The sequence below is a fragment of the Typopeltis vanoorti genome, chromosome 2, assembly GCF_054136105.1.
Source record: "Typopeltis vanoorti isolate ZY-2024b chromosome 2, IOZ_Tvanoo_1.0, whole genome shotgun sequence".
Lineage (NCBI taxonomy): Eukaryota > Metazoa > Arthropoda > Arachnida > Uropygi > Thelyphonidae > Typopeltis > Typopeltis vanoorti.
Window position 1 is genome coordinate 56,084,809 of NC_143550.1, and position 17,238 is coordinate 56,102,046.

Consider the following 17,238-nt stretch of genomic DNA (forward strand, 5'->3'; position numbering starts at 1 on the left):
CAATGGTGTACTTACATTCTTAGTGACACTAAGAATGTAAATGAACTCATCTGTGTAAGCTACTAGATCTGACATCACTTCTTATAATTCTCCCAAACTTTGCATAATCAAAAAATCCCCTCCATATCCAATACAATATCATCAACAAATAGTGAGTTACATGGCATCCTGCTCCCTCAGTTCAAGGGATGTCAGCTGTTTTGCATAATCAAATAATCAGCAAAACTTAAAATTCAGACTTTTCCAATGTTAGACTAGAGTTCAATGTGGAAATAATCAGTAAAACTGTCAATTATGTGTCAGAATGACTATAATTTTCAGACATTTCCAATGTTATCTGGAGAACTGATGTTCAGATAATGGATAAAAACTACAAATAACACCATTGAAACAACTGATTTTCATATGTTTAATCAAAGTTTGAAAGGTCAAATGTCATGCAAGTGACTAAAATGTAGTGACTCAATAATATAAACAGCTAATTAATTCATTACATGCATACAGATAATGTAATGAATTAATTAGCTAGTTAAAGAAATCACGTGATGCAAGTTTTTGTCTTTCTGATTAATGCTTATTATCTTATTATTTAGTAGTAAAATAAGAACTGAATTGCAAACAGATTGTAGTCCTTATTCATTGCACAAGTAATCAGTGATTTTATTGCAATATGTAGTAAAAATACTAGAATGATTATATACAAGGCGAATACTAATTTGAATAGCAAACTGTCTGGGTTGGCCAAGTGGATAGTACTTTTGTCCATCCAATAGATTGTGGGTTAAGTGGTATGCAAAATTTTCAATCAGTCACACTTTCTGATTCTTTTACCCTGATTTTGTATTCCTGTTCATAAAATTAACAGGCTCTACTGCATTAGTAATAGTAATTTTGCTTCTGTGAACAACAGCCTTATTGTTGGATGTTGCTGCAGGCAGCAACATGTTAAGAGCTTGCAGCAAGTATTTTTTTGAAAATATGTTCAGTATATTTATTTTGGATAAAAATACCAAAATAGCAAAAAGAGAGCACCTCCATAGCACGGTTGGAAGAATAGGACATTGCACTCTTCAAGTGGAAAAGACTTTATATTCAGCATGATGAGAAGAATTTTATAGGGACTTTTTCAATTGAAAATGAGTTAAGTGATCTCATGAGGATGGAAGGATTTCTTCTCCTGGAAAGTTGAGTTTTTCATCCTGCATACAGCTAAAACAGCCAGCAAATGCACACAATTAATATACAAAAATATTATTAATGGACAGTAGATGGTGGGTTGTGTGGTGTCGACTGCCTTTCCACGATGTCTTGACTTCTTGGAGAAATTATGTTTTCTGAATATCAACAGTTACTTTCTGGACTGGATGAGAGCTTTTTCTTGAAACAAACATCCAGTGTGAGAATATGAATCCCAACACAATGTTGGGAATCCTATTTCTTTATGAATCTCTGGTCTATTTGGACAAGAAAGGAGGATATTCCTGCACAAAGCAGACATTCAAGAAGGAAATAGTGGCAGTGGCATTGCAGCAGTATGGTGTGAAGGTTGGTGGAAAGAAATATTTAGTTGAATGTATAGGCCAAGGAATGTGGAGGATAGTGACAAGGAAATGTAGGTAAATTGGCTAAATGAACAAGAAAGGGAGGGGGTGGATGATCATTATGGGTGATTTTAGTTATGGCAATATAGACTGGAATGAATAAATGGCATCTGAGTATGCAGAAAATGAATTTGAGTTTTTAGGCAACTTAGAAGAGAGACCAAGTCTTGCATAATAGTAGTTTTTTTCCTAGAAGGAATAAAGAAAGCAGTGTGCTTTTCTCATCCTTGTTTTCATCCTTTTCTTATCCTTGCTGTGGGATATAAGTGCTCCTTATGCTACTTAATATCAACATCATTATACTTTAGTACACTTCTTCTTCTTCTGCAGCTTCTCCCACTTAAGTGGGGTCACTGTTGATGATGAGTCTTCTCCACATCCTCCTGTCTTGGGCTGTCACCACATCCAAGTTCTTCATCCTCAAGTCCTCTTCTACCAGCTCCCTCCATCTCTTCTTTGGCCGCCCACGCTTTCTCTTTCCTTGCACATCCATTTGCATGACCCTTCTTCCCACATATTCGTCCTCCCTCCTCATCACATGACCAAACCATCTCAACCTCAGTACACTCGCTGTCCAAAAAGAAACGGAACTTTTGATAGAAAATAAAACACAGGCCAATTATAATTATTCAAATCATTTATTTCGATAAACATACTCTCCCTCAGCTTTGATACAGCATTTGGCAAGGTCAATTAATTTGTTAAATGAGTTTTTTTTTAAATCTGTTTTTGGGATACTGTTGAGAGTCTGGGTTACTGCCGCTTGAAGGTTTTCAATGGTGTCATATCGCTTTCCTTTCATCTGCAAATGAAGTCGGGGGGAGGAAAAGAAGTCCTTCCTGGAGCATCTTTCACTCCCAACCACTGCCACGAACGTGTATGATTGTCGTAGAATATCCACTTCTCATCCACAGTCACAATTCGTTGCAGGAACCTTTCTTCTTTGCTTCTTAAGAGAGAAGAGCACACATCCAAACACTGTGCTGTTTTCATCATTGAGTTCATGAGGCACCCACTTGTCGAGCTTCCTTACTTTTCCTATTATTGCCACGTGCTGTGAAACAGTTGAGAAGTGTACATTTAGTGTCTGGGTGTCCATGCGGTTAGCCAAGTGGCTATGCGCTTTGCAACCATATGCTTGGGAAAGAAGTGTCCTAGGTTCGATTCCTGTTGACAACGCGAGGAACTTAAGGATCTTCCTCAGCCATATCCAAGTTAGCAGGTCTTGGGCGTGGACAGCAGGGTTTTTTCCACCAGTTTTTCTGGGGTTTTTCATCCCTCAAGCAGGCAAACCGGTCAAGTGAACACACACGGATTACAGTCAGGAATCCTGACCCAGCCATAGGTCTGATTCGTCAGCTATGCTGGTTCCTGAGCCTGGATAAAATTTGGGGAACTAAGATGGTGCCGTACCTCCCCGTAAAGGGGACTCACGGCCGTGTATCATCATACGATTAGTAGTAGTGTCTGGGCAATCTCTCGTACAGTTTGTCGTGGATCTGATTCGATCAAATCCTTTAATTCATTGGAATCAATGGAGGAAGGACAATGGCCACAGGGTTCATTTTGGCCTCAAATCTCCTGAGCGAAATTTTACAAACCAATGGCAAGTGGATCTTTCATTAGTTGTTCCTCCATCGGGTGCTTTATTGATGTCTTTTACTGCAGCTGCTGCAGAATTTCTCAATTTGAACTCGTAAAGGTATAGCAACCTTAATTGACTGGGTTCCATGATTGACTTGATGTCAGTAGTATTCAATGTTTAATGCTCATTGAACGAAACAAATACTACAATTGCATCACCCACGTGTGATGCTGTCACTACATAATAAATTTGCATATACCTCAGCGCTTGCTTTCTTCAGCAACCAGTAGAAACCTGACAGTCATTCATTTGCAACCACCCAATATTAGAAACAGAACTGTATAATGTCCTTATTACACCGCTTCTAGGCTACTGAACTGAGAATCTGGTTATTGGAATTTGAAGAGAATAAAAACATTTCAAGGAATGTAAATGGGAAATTTTTCAAACAGAACAGAACAAAAGGAAGAGATAAGAACCATCCCTAGCATTGTGCAGAAGAGTGAAGAGAGAGACTATTTTTTAATTGTTTTTGCGTAGAGAATGGCAGATGTATGGAACGTATTGCTTGAGAAGGTGGTGAGAAGGAAGACAGGAAATGAGTTTCAAGGATGAAACTCATTAAAACACGCACCATACTGTGCCTTAAACACACTCAAATTCTCTGCAGACACCACACTGATACAATAGACATTATATGCCTAAAGTGGATCTCTCATGTTAATTTTAATGATTCCATGAAGAGCATTTGATAATATATTAAAATTTTCTTATATGCTAAGAATAGTACTAATAAAATGGAAAAAAACAACTAATAATTTTTATGCAAATTCATTAATCCTGATCATAAAATGAATCTTTAGTTTTTTTTTTTTTGTTATATAATTTCATTCCATTTTTACCTCCTAAGGACTTGGCAGTAGCAGAGTTTTCAAGATTAGTTATACTTTCTTTATGTTCCTTCAGATTTTTCTGTTTAAGCAGTTTAAGACCACCGATTACATCAGAAAATACTAAATCACGATCCTGAAAATATAAGGATCATAAAAAAAGCAATAAGCTCATGATTACAATACTAAACTGATATTAAATTAATAACTAATTAAAGTAATATTAAATAAACTTATGCTTTAGTAAGTCACTCTTCTACAAGGCTTTATGTGCTAAACAAAAACTTTGAAAAATTGCTAGAATAATAGGCCAATTTTTATAGCACAGAAAAATGCAAAAAATCTTTTGTATTTGATCAGGCTTTCCATAGAAGTTGTCACACACAAACATTTTTCCAGCTAGAAGAAAACCAAAACGACACTCTGGGGGTGGGGAGTCTTCTATTCTGGTATTCAGCCCACTAGGAGGTGTTGTTTAGGCCTCTAGGTCCAATATTCAACCTCATGTGTCTAAGTGTATTATTTTTTTATTTTCATTTTTTTTGGTGATCCTTTATGGTGGCAATATAACATTGCTAAAATATAGGAAAATATTGATTAAAGCTTTTATAATTAATATTTGAATGTACATTATTTCTGGAAAAATAATAGTTTTAAGAAATCCTTCAAATCAGAAAATCTTCTGAAGTTAGTTTCGATGTTAAATCACAATCTTTTCATCAACATACATAGCTATAACACAAATGATGCGTTAACTTTTTATGATATTGACTCATAATACTACATAACAACAAATATATATATATATCAAGCTGTTGATATTTCATTGTCCTTAGGAGATATAGCATTTTATGTATTTTTTATAGGGCTGTAGCTATTAGTTTAAAAAAACCGTAGCATAGATAATTTCAAACAATTAACTATATTTTATTGAAAACCAATACATGATGGAAGATACTTATAGAAACAGTCAATACAGTATTATTATTACATGACACCTCCAGGGAATCCAAAGACAGATTCATCGAGGGAAGGTACCTACTCTACAACTAACCACAACTACAATAATGCCATCTACCGCCCACCACCACAACTAATATTTCCACAGACAATCACAAATATCCATGTCCAGAGCGGGATTCAAACCTGCAGTCTTTTGGCTGGAGAGCAGATATGCTAACCACTCTGCCAACCAGGCTGCAAAGCTATCAATATACAATACGGTATACTGACATTACAGTGTAACCTGACAATACAGTATACTCGCATTACATTATACTTAAAATGCTGACAGATAGGCAGAGCCTGCATAAAATAAATAAAAAGCTTTTATCCTTCCACCCCCCATGACATAAGATGACAGCAAAACTATTCCCATATTTCCATAGCTAGAATAAGTCTGAAAACATATCCAAAGTGCTAAATAAATATAATCTCCACACCACTTTTGAACTACATCCATATCAGCAATCCTTAACTATTATCTAAAGTCTTCTATTTGGCTAAGACACACTGATGTGTTTCCCATGTATGGTTGCATGGCTCAGACACATTAGATTATTTCATTCTCCACCTCAACAGTTAACAGCTGAGAATCCAGTGTATTACAGGATTTACTGCAGAAAGCTGGCCTGGTTGGCAGAGCAGATAGCATACTGCTTGCCAGCCAATAGGTTGTGGGTATGGATCTCTGTAAAAGCCTGCTCCTGACAAGCTTGTATAGCTCTTTGATTTTATAAGGCTTGTCATTACAAATAAATAAAGCCAGATAATAGTCTGACTTTTCTAAACACTTTAATTACATATCTTGCTAACAGTATGCTTTCTTCTCTATTTAGAGAAAACAAACTCACACAATTCAGTGAAACTTTCTCATCATCTTCCACCTCAACAAATATGGTATTATAAAAAAGTTGTTAACTGAGCAGTCAACTTCTGCTTTGTAAACTACATAGCAAAGTAGTTAACTACTCTGACCCCACTTTACGACTCTTGGTATGCAATCAAATCATTTTATAACTGATTCCACATAATAAAATGAGTTTTTATATAATTAAAACATGCACCATACTGTGCCTTAAACACACTCAAATTCTCTGCAGACACCACACTCTCAGGCAAGGCATTCCAATCATTCGCAATTTTCTGCAATGCAAAAACCTGCTTCTCACTTCCTCTGGTCACACCTTCCTTATACAGCTTTCAAAAATGTCCTCTGGTTCTCCCCTGTCCTCCTACCATTTGCTGTAAAACCTCTCCAACATGGATCTTATAACAACCCCTTACCAACTTGTAGGTCTCTATCATATTACCCCTCTTCCTCCTATCCACTCATCATCAAGTCCTTCCATGCCTACTGGCACATAAGGCTGCAATGCTAGTTTTCCATCTGCCCCTGTCCCTCGCAGCTGCTCTTGCTTCTGCCCAACTCGCCCATCTTGCCTCCTTCATTTCGGATTCCATCATTCTTCTCCCAGTTAATTTTGGATGACCTCTAGAGCATCTTTCTTCTGGAGCCCAATTCAATGCTACTTGGAGAATTCTGTTTATCCCCATGCGAAGAACATGTTCGGTCCATTTCCATCTTCTTAGGTGAATCTCCTCATCTATTGACTTGGAGAAGGTTTTCTTTAAAAGTTCCTCCTTAGTAATTGTATTTGGCCAGAAGATTTTTAAAATTCTTCTTAAACACTTGTTTTGGAAAATGTCCAATTTATTTATTACTTTGTGCTTTATTAAATTTCCACGTTTCAGAGCCACATAGCAATATTGCTCACGCAATAGATTTATAGACATTAATTTTCACTTTAACTGTAATATTTGATGCTTTCCATAATTTGTTTAGCGACCTGAAACAATTTTGTGCTTTAGCAATTATTTGTAAAACATCTTCGTCAGTGCCGCCTTGTTTATTTATTATTGATCCAAGGTATGTAAAAGTATCAACATCTTCAATTGTTTCATTTTTTAACTTAATTTCTTTATTTGATTTTTCATTTATTCGCATGACCTTGGTTTTCTTCTTGTTTATATGTAGACCCACAGTTTCTGCGCAGTGAGCAAAGACATCAGTTTTTAGCTGTAAGTCATTTAACTTGGAGGACAGGAACACTATGTCATCAGCAAAATAAAGGTCTTCCAGTGCGGATGTAAAGTCCCAACGAATTCCTCTCTTTTGATGATTGAGTTTTTCATAATCCAATCAACTAAAATTATAAATAATAGACCAGATAACACACAACCCTGACTAACTCCAGTTTCAATGATAAAGAAGTCTGTAAGTTTTCCATCTACTTCCACGCAAGACTTGCTACCATCATACATATTCTTAATATGTATGATAAATTACTTGATAAATTTATAAGGTATTCCGTATTCTTCTAATATTTTCCCAAGTTTCTCTCTATTTACTGAGTCAAATGCTTTACTGAAATCGATGAAGTTTAGGTAATGTGGGGCTTGAAATTCTATACATTGTTCGATTATATTTCTAAGAGCGAATATTTGTTGAATGGTTCTGCAACCAGTTCAAAAACCTGCCTGTTCTTCTCTTAGTAAATTTTCGATTTCCTTTTTTAATACATTAATTAAAATTTTGGTAAAAACTTTTGCAGGAATTGACAGCAAACTTATTCCTCTCCAATTTTCACATTCAGTCATATCTCCTTTTTTAGGGATTTTTATAATTACTGCTTTTTTCCATTGTTCAGGAATTTTTTCTGTCTTCCATATTTCATTGTATAACCTTTGTAATTTGGCAGTAGTTGCGTTGAGATCAGCTTTTAATGTTGAGATGAACATTTCAGCATTGATATTATCATTTCCACATGCTTTGTTACTCCTATCCACTAGACTCTGTAAATTGCATCTTCTCAACCTTTCCTCATATTCGATATTTCAGAGATCAGAAACTACCTCAGTAAGTTGTTTCTATACCCTTTCCAACATCTCTTTATCCTTTTGAAAATCAGGTAACCAAATCTGTGCACAAAAGTCCATGCATGACCTAATCAAAGCCTTATACAATGGAACAAGAATCTCCTTACTTCTACAAGTCAGTATCCTCCACATCATTCCTAGAATTCTTTGTGTTGTTCTCACAATTTTGGCAATTGTGTCCCCTACATTTCAGATCCTTATCCACTATCACCCCAAGATCTCTTATTTCCTCCACTTCCAACAATATATCATCATCAAGCATAAATTCTACATCCCATTTTTGTTTCCCAAATTTTAAAATCTTATATTTTGCAACATTGAACTCGCATCCCCATTTTCATGCCCATTCACTTAATTTATTCAAGTCTTCTTGTACGGCCACAACATCTTCTCTACTCTTCATGGTTCGTCCCAACTTTGCATCATCCTCAAACAACTGAATATCCCCATCCACATCTTCGCCAATATCATTAACATACAGGTTAAACAGCAATGGCCCTAAAACAGACCCCTGAGGCACACCACTAGTGACTATCCTCTTCCTGGATGATGCTCCCATACACAACTTGCTGATACCTATCAGATAGCCAGTCTCTGATCCAATGCACTAATCTAATATCCAACCCAATCTGCTCTAGTTTGACTATCAACTTATCATATGTATTATGGTCATGTTTTAGTAATCAAGTAGATTGCTAAAACATGATCTCCCTTTAGCAAATCCATGCTGTCCATCAAAGATAATTCCATTGTTGTCAACTCACTTCTGGATCCTAGTTTTCACCAGCTTCACCAACAGCTTAACCAGAACATCTAACACACAGATAGGCCTATAATCTGATGCTCGAGTTCTATCACCTCCCTTATGAAGCGGCACAATCATGCCCTCCTACTCCTTGGGAATTCAACCCAGTACAAGACTCGTATTAAAAAAATATGTCAAGGCAAATGTCAACTCTCTGACACATTCCTTCAGAATACGTGGTGATATGTTATCAAATCCCATAGCATTATTAACATCACGTTTGCTTAATTCCCCATATACAGCTTACTCACTTAGTCTCTCACCTCCTCCTCATCATCATCCACTGCTCTCAATCTCTCCATGATGTCATTAAGTAACTCCACTATATCTTCCGCAGTATTTGTCCTTATACTATTTTCTCCAATCAATGTCATCTTTTCATAATCATTCTTTTTTTGCTGGCTACATATTGAAAAAACTCCCTAGGATTCTTTTGGCTTCATTAGCTAACTGCTGCTCACACTTCACTTTTGCTACCTTTACCAAACAAGTCACCCTCCTTGCCTGGTCTATGCAATCCTCATGGAATTGGCTATTACTATTTCACTCATGCTGCCTTCATAATGCCTTTTTTTCTCTGTATAATTGTAAACTATCTCATGCAAATGTTTCAGCTGATGCAACTGTAATCAATGATTATATCAGCCAAAACATAGCTATGTGTGGTAGGTTAGTACAACAATCCTTTCTCTTAGTGTTACACGGTGATCAGAATTCATTTTAGAAATTATGGACTTTAGAACCGTGTTATAAATAACTATTTTAATTTCCCAATATTTCAACCTTCATATTAAGGTCATCATCTGGAGTATATACAAATATACAAGGACAAGCTGAGTTACATGTCACACAGTATGCTAAAGAAACAATGATTTGATCAATGGTTATTCTACTGGCATGACCTTTAGTGAAAATATAATATACAGGTATCCCTTGATATATGCGGTTAATTAATCCTTGATGGACACCGCACCTATCAAAACTGCATTATTCAATGTTAAGAATTAACGGGAATAATTATAATGAATCCTGCAAAATATAAAAATTTAAACATCATTTATTTTTTAAGGTGACATGTATTTATATATATTTTATTTATACATATTTGTTACATAAAAACTAATCTAAATATTTATTTTTTATAAAAAAAAAAATATCTAACAAATTGAACAGTGGTAGCTTTTTTTTTTTTTTTTTTTGGAATATGCTTCTGATTACAATCTTCTAGCCAAAGAAATAGTAAATCTTCCATTTTGATCATTAATGGGCTTCTATTCCTAGTACACTGCATACTCAAAGATGCAGATGCCACTTTGCCTTGTTCACGGTACTCAGTCGCTTTATTTAAAATGGCTCGTATAGTTCATTCACCAAAGCCTAGTGCTCTTCCGATGTTTGCTTTGCATTCTCCGTTATCAAACCTTTTAATAATGTCAATTTTAGTATCCAAAGTAATAAATATTCATTTATTACTCTTTTTCGAGGCCATGGTTATGAAGGTTAATGCTTTACATAATTTGAAAATTACGTGATATGCAGATAGGCCATAAGTGTACACTGTAATACATACACGTCTGTATGCGCCACACTCTGCTGATAAATTGAAACACTGAGACTGAAGCCAAGAGTGAGTTACTAACGTTGGAGCACGACTCGTACCACGTGATCTAATCGGTTTCATCGACCAAGTCTAACACTTTGCTTATTTTCAAACTTTCTGGGTTGCACCAATCAAATTTGATACCGCATATATCAAGTTTATGGTCACAATTTTTTGTGCGGTAATCAAAACCGCATATATCAAGGGATAGCTGTATATATATAAAAAAAAATACAGATAAAATTAATTATTTAGAAACTACATCAAAGCTAAATTCTATTTAAGATAACATAAGAGAAACATTCTTTCATATAGAGTTTTCTTACCGTAACAATGATGTCCTATTTTAACATGACAATTGTTATATTAGATTTAAGATTCTGGATTATCTACAGTCCTATTTATAGTTAACTCTTAGGGAGAAAGGTTCCGTGGGTAGAATATGTGCCTTCCATATGCTTGGGATTTTTAGATCATCATTGTTCAGATTAGGGTGTTGATATGAATCTCACAGGCTTATTTAAATTTATGGTCATACCATGTTTTGGTGTGATGTGAACAACTGGTGCTTTTCCAGTCAATTCTATGTAAAGGGCATGATCAGAAAGGCCAGCTTCACCATAGTTATTATATTTAATGTGTCGTTTATGTTCTTTTTGACAAAAAGAACATAAAGGAACATTCTTATCAACCACCCTGATTCTGAACAATAATGATGATCTAAAAATCCCAAGCATATGGAAGGCATATATTCTACCCACAGAACCTTTCTCCCTAAGAGTTAACTATAAACAGAACTGTAGATAATCCAGAATCTTAAATCTAATATAACAATTGTCATGTTAAAATAGGACATCATTGTTACTGTAAGAAAACTCTATATGAAAGAATGTTTCTCATATGTTATCTTAAATAGAATTTAGCTTTGATGTAGTTTCTAAATAATTTTTTAATTTTGTCTGTATTTTTTTTTTTAATATTATATTATCACTAGAGGTCATGCCAGTAGAATAACCGTTGATCAAATCATTGTTTTCTGCAACATACTGTGTAAAATTTAACTCAGTTTGTCCTTGTACAGCATATACTCCAGATGATGAGCCTTAATATGAAGGTCGAAACGTCAGGAAATTAAAATAGTTACTTATAACACAGTTGTAAAGTCCATAATTTCTAAAAAGTTAGTACAACAAGAGCATTTGTATACTGGCCATATTCATGTGGGGACAAACTTCAGCCACTGACTCACATCAGCGAGTTATTTAGTGTAATGTTTCTTTTCCTTGAAGTTAACCATGGCTTCTAAACAGCACAATAAAGAATAAAATTTCAATTAAACTAAAAAAGAAATATTGAAAAATACGGTAATGGTGCTAAAATTAGTGCATTGGTGCATGACTGGTTTCTCTCAGTCAACTATTTCTACCACAGTTAACAAAGAGCTGAAATTTTGTTCAACTGTGAAAGAAATGGTTGATTCATGAAATCTTCAAGAAAATTGGAAAACAGAGATCTGATTGTAGATGTGGAAAGATTGTTATTCATAATGTTCTTTAAGGAAATTAACAAGGTAGATGATGTTAATTTCAAAACATATAATCTTAGAGCACATCCCTTGTGTGCTCTAAGATTATATGTTTTATTTAAGATTATATAAGATTATATGTAATTATTTCCAGAAGGATGTGACTGTTGGTGGATGTATTCACCTCTGTGTGTGCGTTTTCTATAGACTACCTCATCAAATATATCCACGAAGAGTTGCATCCCCCCCTCAAACTGAGAGGGGGATGCTAGGTCTTCAAACCAAGTCTCAGTAATGTTTATATTTTTGGTTAAGTCAAACTAGTGAATGTTGAAACTTCCTTCCCTTATTCCTGATGCTTCTGTAATCAGTACATCTGTATTGCAATATCCCCTTAGTTACACAGGTACTCTTGTCAGTAACCTGAGATACCACATTCAGCATTCTTTGATTATTCCTATTCTTGCATTCATTTACCTCCACGGTATACATATATTAATCTGTTTCCACTCTAACAGTTCTAGTGTATCCGATTTTATATAACATTTTCTCACTGACCAACACTTTCTCCAGATACGTGAGTCCAAATCCATTGTTGTTCAATGCTAAACCACTCCACTCTTCCACAAACTGTATACTATTCCTCTACAACTATACACCAACTTACTGTTCATGGTCCTTTTCAATTCCCTGCTGTTATATTGTTGCAACAGACTTACAAACTTTACTCTCTTATTCTTCTTTTATCTCTTACTCTTCTTTTATCTCTTCCATTCTGTATATCATCTTTCAACTAATTTTCATCATGTGCTCAGGAAAAACAGCAGAGAAAAGAATAATGGTGTTTGGAGAGCCATTATTTGTGGTTCATGAGAGTCCACAAGGTCTGTTTTTGAAGAGGGAGAATGAGCAAGATAACTGATGCTTTGGATATGAGAAGTAAACAAGCAAGAGAGCTAGTAGTGGTTGTTGGAACAAATAATTTGGTTGGACATATTTATTTATTCTTATAGTGAAAAGAATACAATACAGCTATAGGCCAATGTCTAGTCCAGAAAGCCAATCCAGGGCCTCATCCGGAGGTTCTGATGAAATTGGTGCCTTGGGTAGTCGTTCACAATATGAATGATTGTCTGGGCTATGGGGAAACAGTAACAATAAGGGTGATCTGACAGTTTCCATTTGTGTAGTAGGTAGCCACATCTGCCTTGGTTAGCTCTGATCCTGTTGACAGATCACCAAACCTTCCTAGTAAGAGCAAAACCAGGCTGTAGAGCACAGGAATCTTCAGCCAGGAAGTCATTTGTTGGGAGATTGTTGGACCAATGTTCTCTCCACATGTTAAGATGTTGATGGTAAAGCAGCTGAAGAGAGTTCATCCATGGACTAGAAAGGGTTTCTTGATTTTAGGCGAAGACTAGGTGGATTTTTGAGAGTCTGGTGCAGGGGAAGGAGTGGGTTGCTCATTACTTTAAAAAATTCTTTAATCGAGGCTTGTCTTCTCCATATATTTGGTGGAGCAATGTTGGATAGGACAGGCAGCCAGGGAAGAAGGGTGCTTCTCAGTGTCCCACTAATTGTGCTCATGGTAGAGTTTAGCTGGGAATCTATGATGTTAGTGTGCACACTTCTTTCTCAGATAGGGAAACAGTATTCTACTGCAGAGAATCATAGGACTTCTGCCCCACAAACCCAGGTTGTTTCAGCAAGCCTTGAAATCATTATTTCTTGTTTCAGTTTTGTTGGACAGGTTGGTGATGTGCCTTTTATAGGTTAGGCTTCTGTCCAGGTTCACTCCAAAGGTATTTTGGATGAGGCTCATGTTTTATCATCTTGCTGCAGAAAGAGAGGTTGAGGTGTCAATTTGCCTCTACATTGTTTAGGCAGAATGCTGTGGACACAGTTTTTGTTGGATTTGACTTCAGGTACCACTACTTGAAGTACTCTTCCAGGATGTTTAAGTCTGTGTTCAAGGTTGTTTCCAAGTTGGCAAAGGAGGTAGACTGTGTAGGATCCCTAGGCCATCAGCATACATCTATTTGCTTGAGCTGATTATGTGGTATGTCAGACATTTAGATGTTGAAGAGTAAACGGGCTAACACAGAGCCCTGTGGGAGACCGTTGTGGAGGAATCTGGGTCTGCTCTTTTTCCCATCAATATGGATCTGTATCTTTCTATTAGAGAGAATGCTGGAAAGTTTTTTTTGCACTTTATAACATTAGAATGTGAAGATGGATATCAGGAGGTTATTGATGAGATGTGATGGGGTAGTTGAGTCTGAGGAGATAAAAGCAATTAAGTGTGGGCAGGTGTTGGGAAATCACAACTAACAAGTGGCATGGGTGGGACTGGTCATAGATCTAAAATCGAACTGCTGTGTTTATTTACAAATGCCAGAAGCATTAGAAATAAAAGAGGTGAAATTGTTTCACTGAATTTATTCTCCCAAAAATTGTTGGAATAAAAGCAGTGTGGTTGGATGAGAATAAGATCCTCGTGGGAATAGAAATGGAAGGATATGAGGTTTTTTGCAAGGACAGAAAGGACAAGAAAAGAGAGAGAGAGTGCTACTGATGATAGCAGGGTAATTATGTCCAAATAAGATGGAGATGCAAGAGAGAAATAGTGACAGTCGTTTTGAAACAGTAAAGTATATGGTGAAGGTTGACAGGAATGAAGACTTCTTTGAGGAAAGGATATATGCAGAACTACAAGGCCAGTGATAGTGAAAACTTAGGGACAGAATGGAGTTATTTTATGGAATAAAGAATTAAGTGGGAATGAGATAAATGCTGCTTGAGCACTGATCAAGTATCAACATGTGAATGTATTCTGAAAGTGTAAAGGATGAATAAGGTAGGTGTCAAATGGATGAAAGAAAGGATTAAGAATGAAATCTGAAAGCAGGCACTGTAGAAGCAGCACTGTATAGGTGATTGCTTGATGAATAACAGTAATAGTAAGTTTTATAAAGTACATATCAGAGTATAAAGTACAGACCAGGAAAGTGACTCAGTTGGTAAGGACAGCAAAAGTGCAGTATGAGAAGAAATTAGCAAATCAGACCAAGAAAAATCCTGGCATTTCTTATTTTTATTTATTTATTTTTGTTATTGCTATTCATTATCTATATGGATCACATAATGAAGGAAAGAGTTATTAAATCTGATATCAAAATTGCTGATGTTAATCTTAGCTCTTTACTTTATGCAGATAATGTTACACTTCTGAATAAATCCAGTACAAGTCTGCAAGATTCCCCGACTAAATTGAATAACTGTTGTAATAAATTTGATAAGAAAATCAGTGGTAAAGGTAAAAAGACAATGAAAATAGGTAGAAACATTGAAAATATCGACTGTATCCTGAATGGTGAACCTTTAGAACAAGTAAAACATTACCAGCAAAGGTTGGTCGATTGGTAGAGCCTCTGCTGCTAATGGTGTGCAAAATGTTAAGCAAGTTTGAGCGCGGTTAGTAGTTGGAAAGGGAAATCGTCCGATGCTGTTGCCACATTCTCCCTTAATGAGTCTTTGGACTCCCTGGAGGTGTCACATAATAATAATTTCAGCTATTTAGGCACAATTTTTAGTGAAGATGGTAAATTAAATATGGAAATAGACAACAATTAGTAAAGCTGGTATGGTAGGAAGTCAGCGGAATAAATTTATATGGAATGAGAAAGAAATTAGCCAAAACACTAAATTAGCTGTACACAAGACCGTGTTTAAACCAATTTTAACTTAAGGATCTGAGAGCTGGGTTAGAAATAAAACACTTGATCAGAGACAATAGACTACAGATATGAGTCTGAGAAAAATTAGGGACGTGAATAGATGACATCGATGGCAATATCATATTAAAAACGAGGATATTAGGAAAGATTTTTATTATTATTACGTTACACCTGCAGGGAGTCCAAAGATCAAACTTGACATTGTTAGCATCCAGGAATGTGTTAGCAGAGCTAATCTCAGGTGGTATGGCCACTTAAACAGAATGGGAGAGGAAAGATTAGCAAAACAAGTGTTCTCTGCCAGGTTGGTAGGAAAAAGACCCAGATATAGGTGGACTGATACAGTAAAAAGTGCCTTAGAAGACAGAAATGTGATCATCAAATTCCTGATATATATCCTCAAGGGGTGTACAGGATATGATAGTACTACATGAAAAATTTACATCATTACTAACTTCCTATCTACAATTTTCCTACAAATCAGTTTGTTAAATGTCAAGACAAATGTCCCGACAGCCTCTATTTGGCCTGAATCTAGCTTGTTCTTCAACAACCTTCTCTTCCACAATCCTTCTCGACTGTTTCTCAACCTGGTAAGATATACTTGCATATATATCTTACCAGGAACACTCAGTAATGAAATGCCTCTGTAATTCTCACATTCAGTTTTATTTCCCTTTTTTATATATGGGTACTATGAGAGCTCTACTCCAATCATCTGGAATTCGTCCCTCTGTCCAGGCCTTCTGAACTATGCAGTGTAGCCACTATACGACTTTTATACCTCTACTTGAGCATTTCTGATCGAATATCATCTAGTCCTGCTGCCTTTCCACATTTCAGGCTTTTTCTACTTCAAGTATGGATATGTATTCCTGACTGCATGCCTGGTGAGCGTTTTTTTTACCACTGTGTTGTCATCACTTCTTGTTTCATTTAGCAGTTTTTCAAAGTAATTACTCCATACTTCAAGGATATCTTTTTTTCCTGTTTTCATGTCACCTTTATCATCTCTAATTCCTTTTAGAGCACTTTTCCCTTCATTTCTGAGCTTCAACAACCTCAAGAATATCTTGCCACCTTCTTGATATTTATTTTCTATGTTCTTGCCAAACTCCTCCCAAACTCCTCCTTTTGTTTAGCCAGATTTACACAATGTTTAGTTTTCTTACATTTTCTCTGTATTCTCTAAGAGTACAAGCAGACTTATTTGCCAGGAACTTTTGATATGCTTTCTTCTTTTCCTTCACTGCCTCTTTAACTTCCTGTGTCCACTATGGAGTTTTGATTTTTCTATCCTTGCACACAACCTCACCACATGCCTCTCTGACTCAATCAATCAGTGTTTTCTTCAGCGCTTCCCACTGAATCTCCAAGGTTTGGTTCCTGCTCTCAAACTCTTTCATTTTTTCTTGAATAATATTTCTTCAAAAATACATTCTTGAATAATGTATTTTAGTCTACAGTTCACATCTGAGAGCTGCTCAACTTTTATTCTCTTTAAAACTTTCTTACATGTTCTTATTTTCAATACGAAATTCAATTTTATCCTGTTC

At 35.9% G+C, this 17,238-nt stretch overlaps 1 protein-coding gene across 1 annotated transcript in view; it reads right to left on the reverse strand.

Moving 5' to 3' along the window:
- LOC150109053 (diacylglycerol lipase-beta-like) overlaps positions 1–17,238 on the reverse strand; it is a 220,339-nt gene that overhangs the window by 73,257 nt on the left and 129,844 nt on the right. The window contains exon 7 of the mRNA XM_090405133.1: positions 4,089–4,212. Coding sequence (XP_090261259.1) covers positions 4,089–4,212 — 124 coding nt within the window. The remainder of the gene's footprint in view (positions 1–4,088; positions 4,213–17,238) is intronic.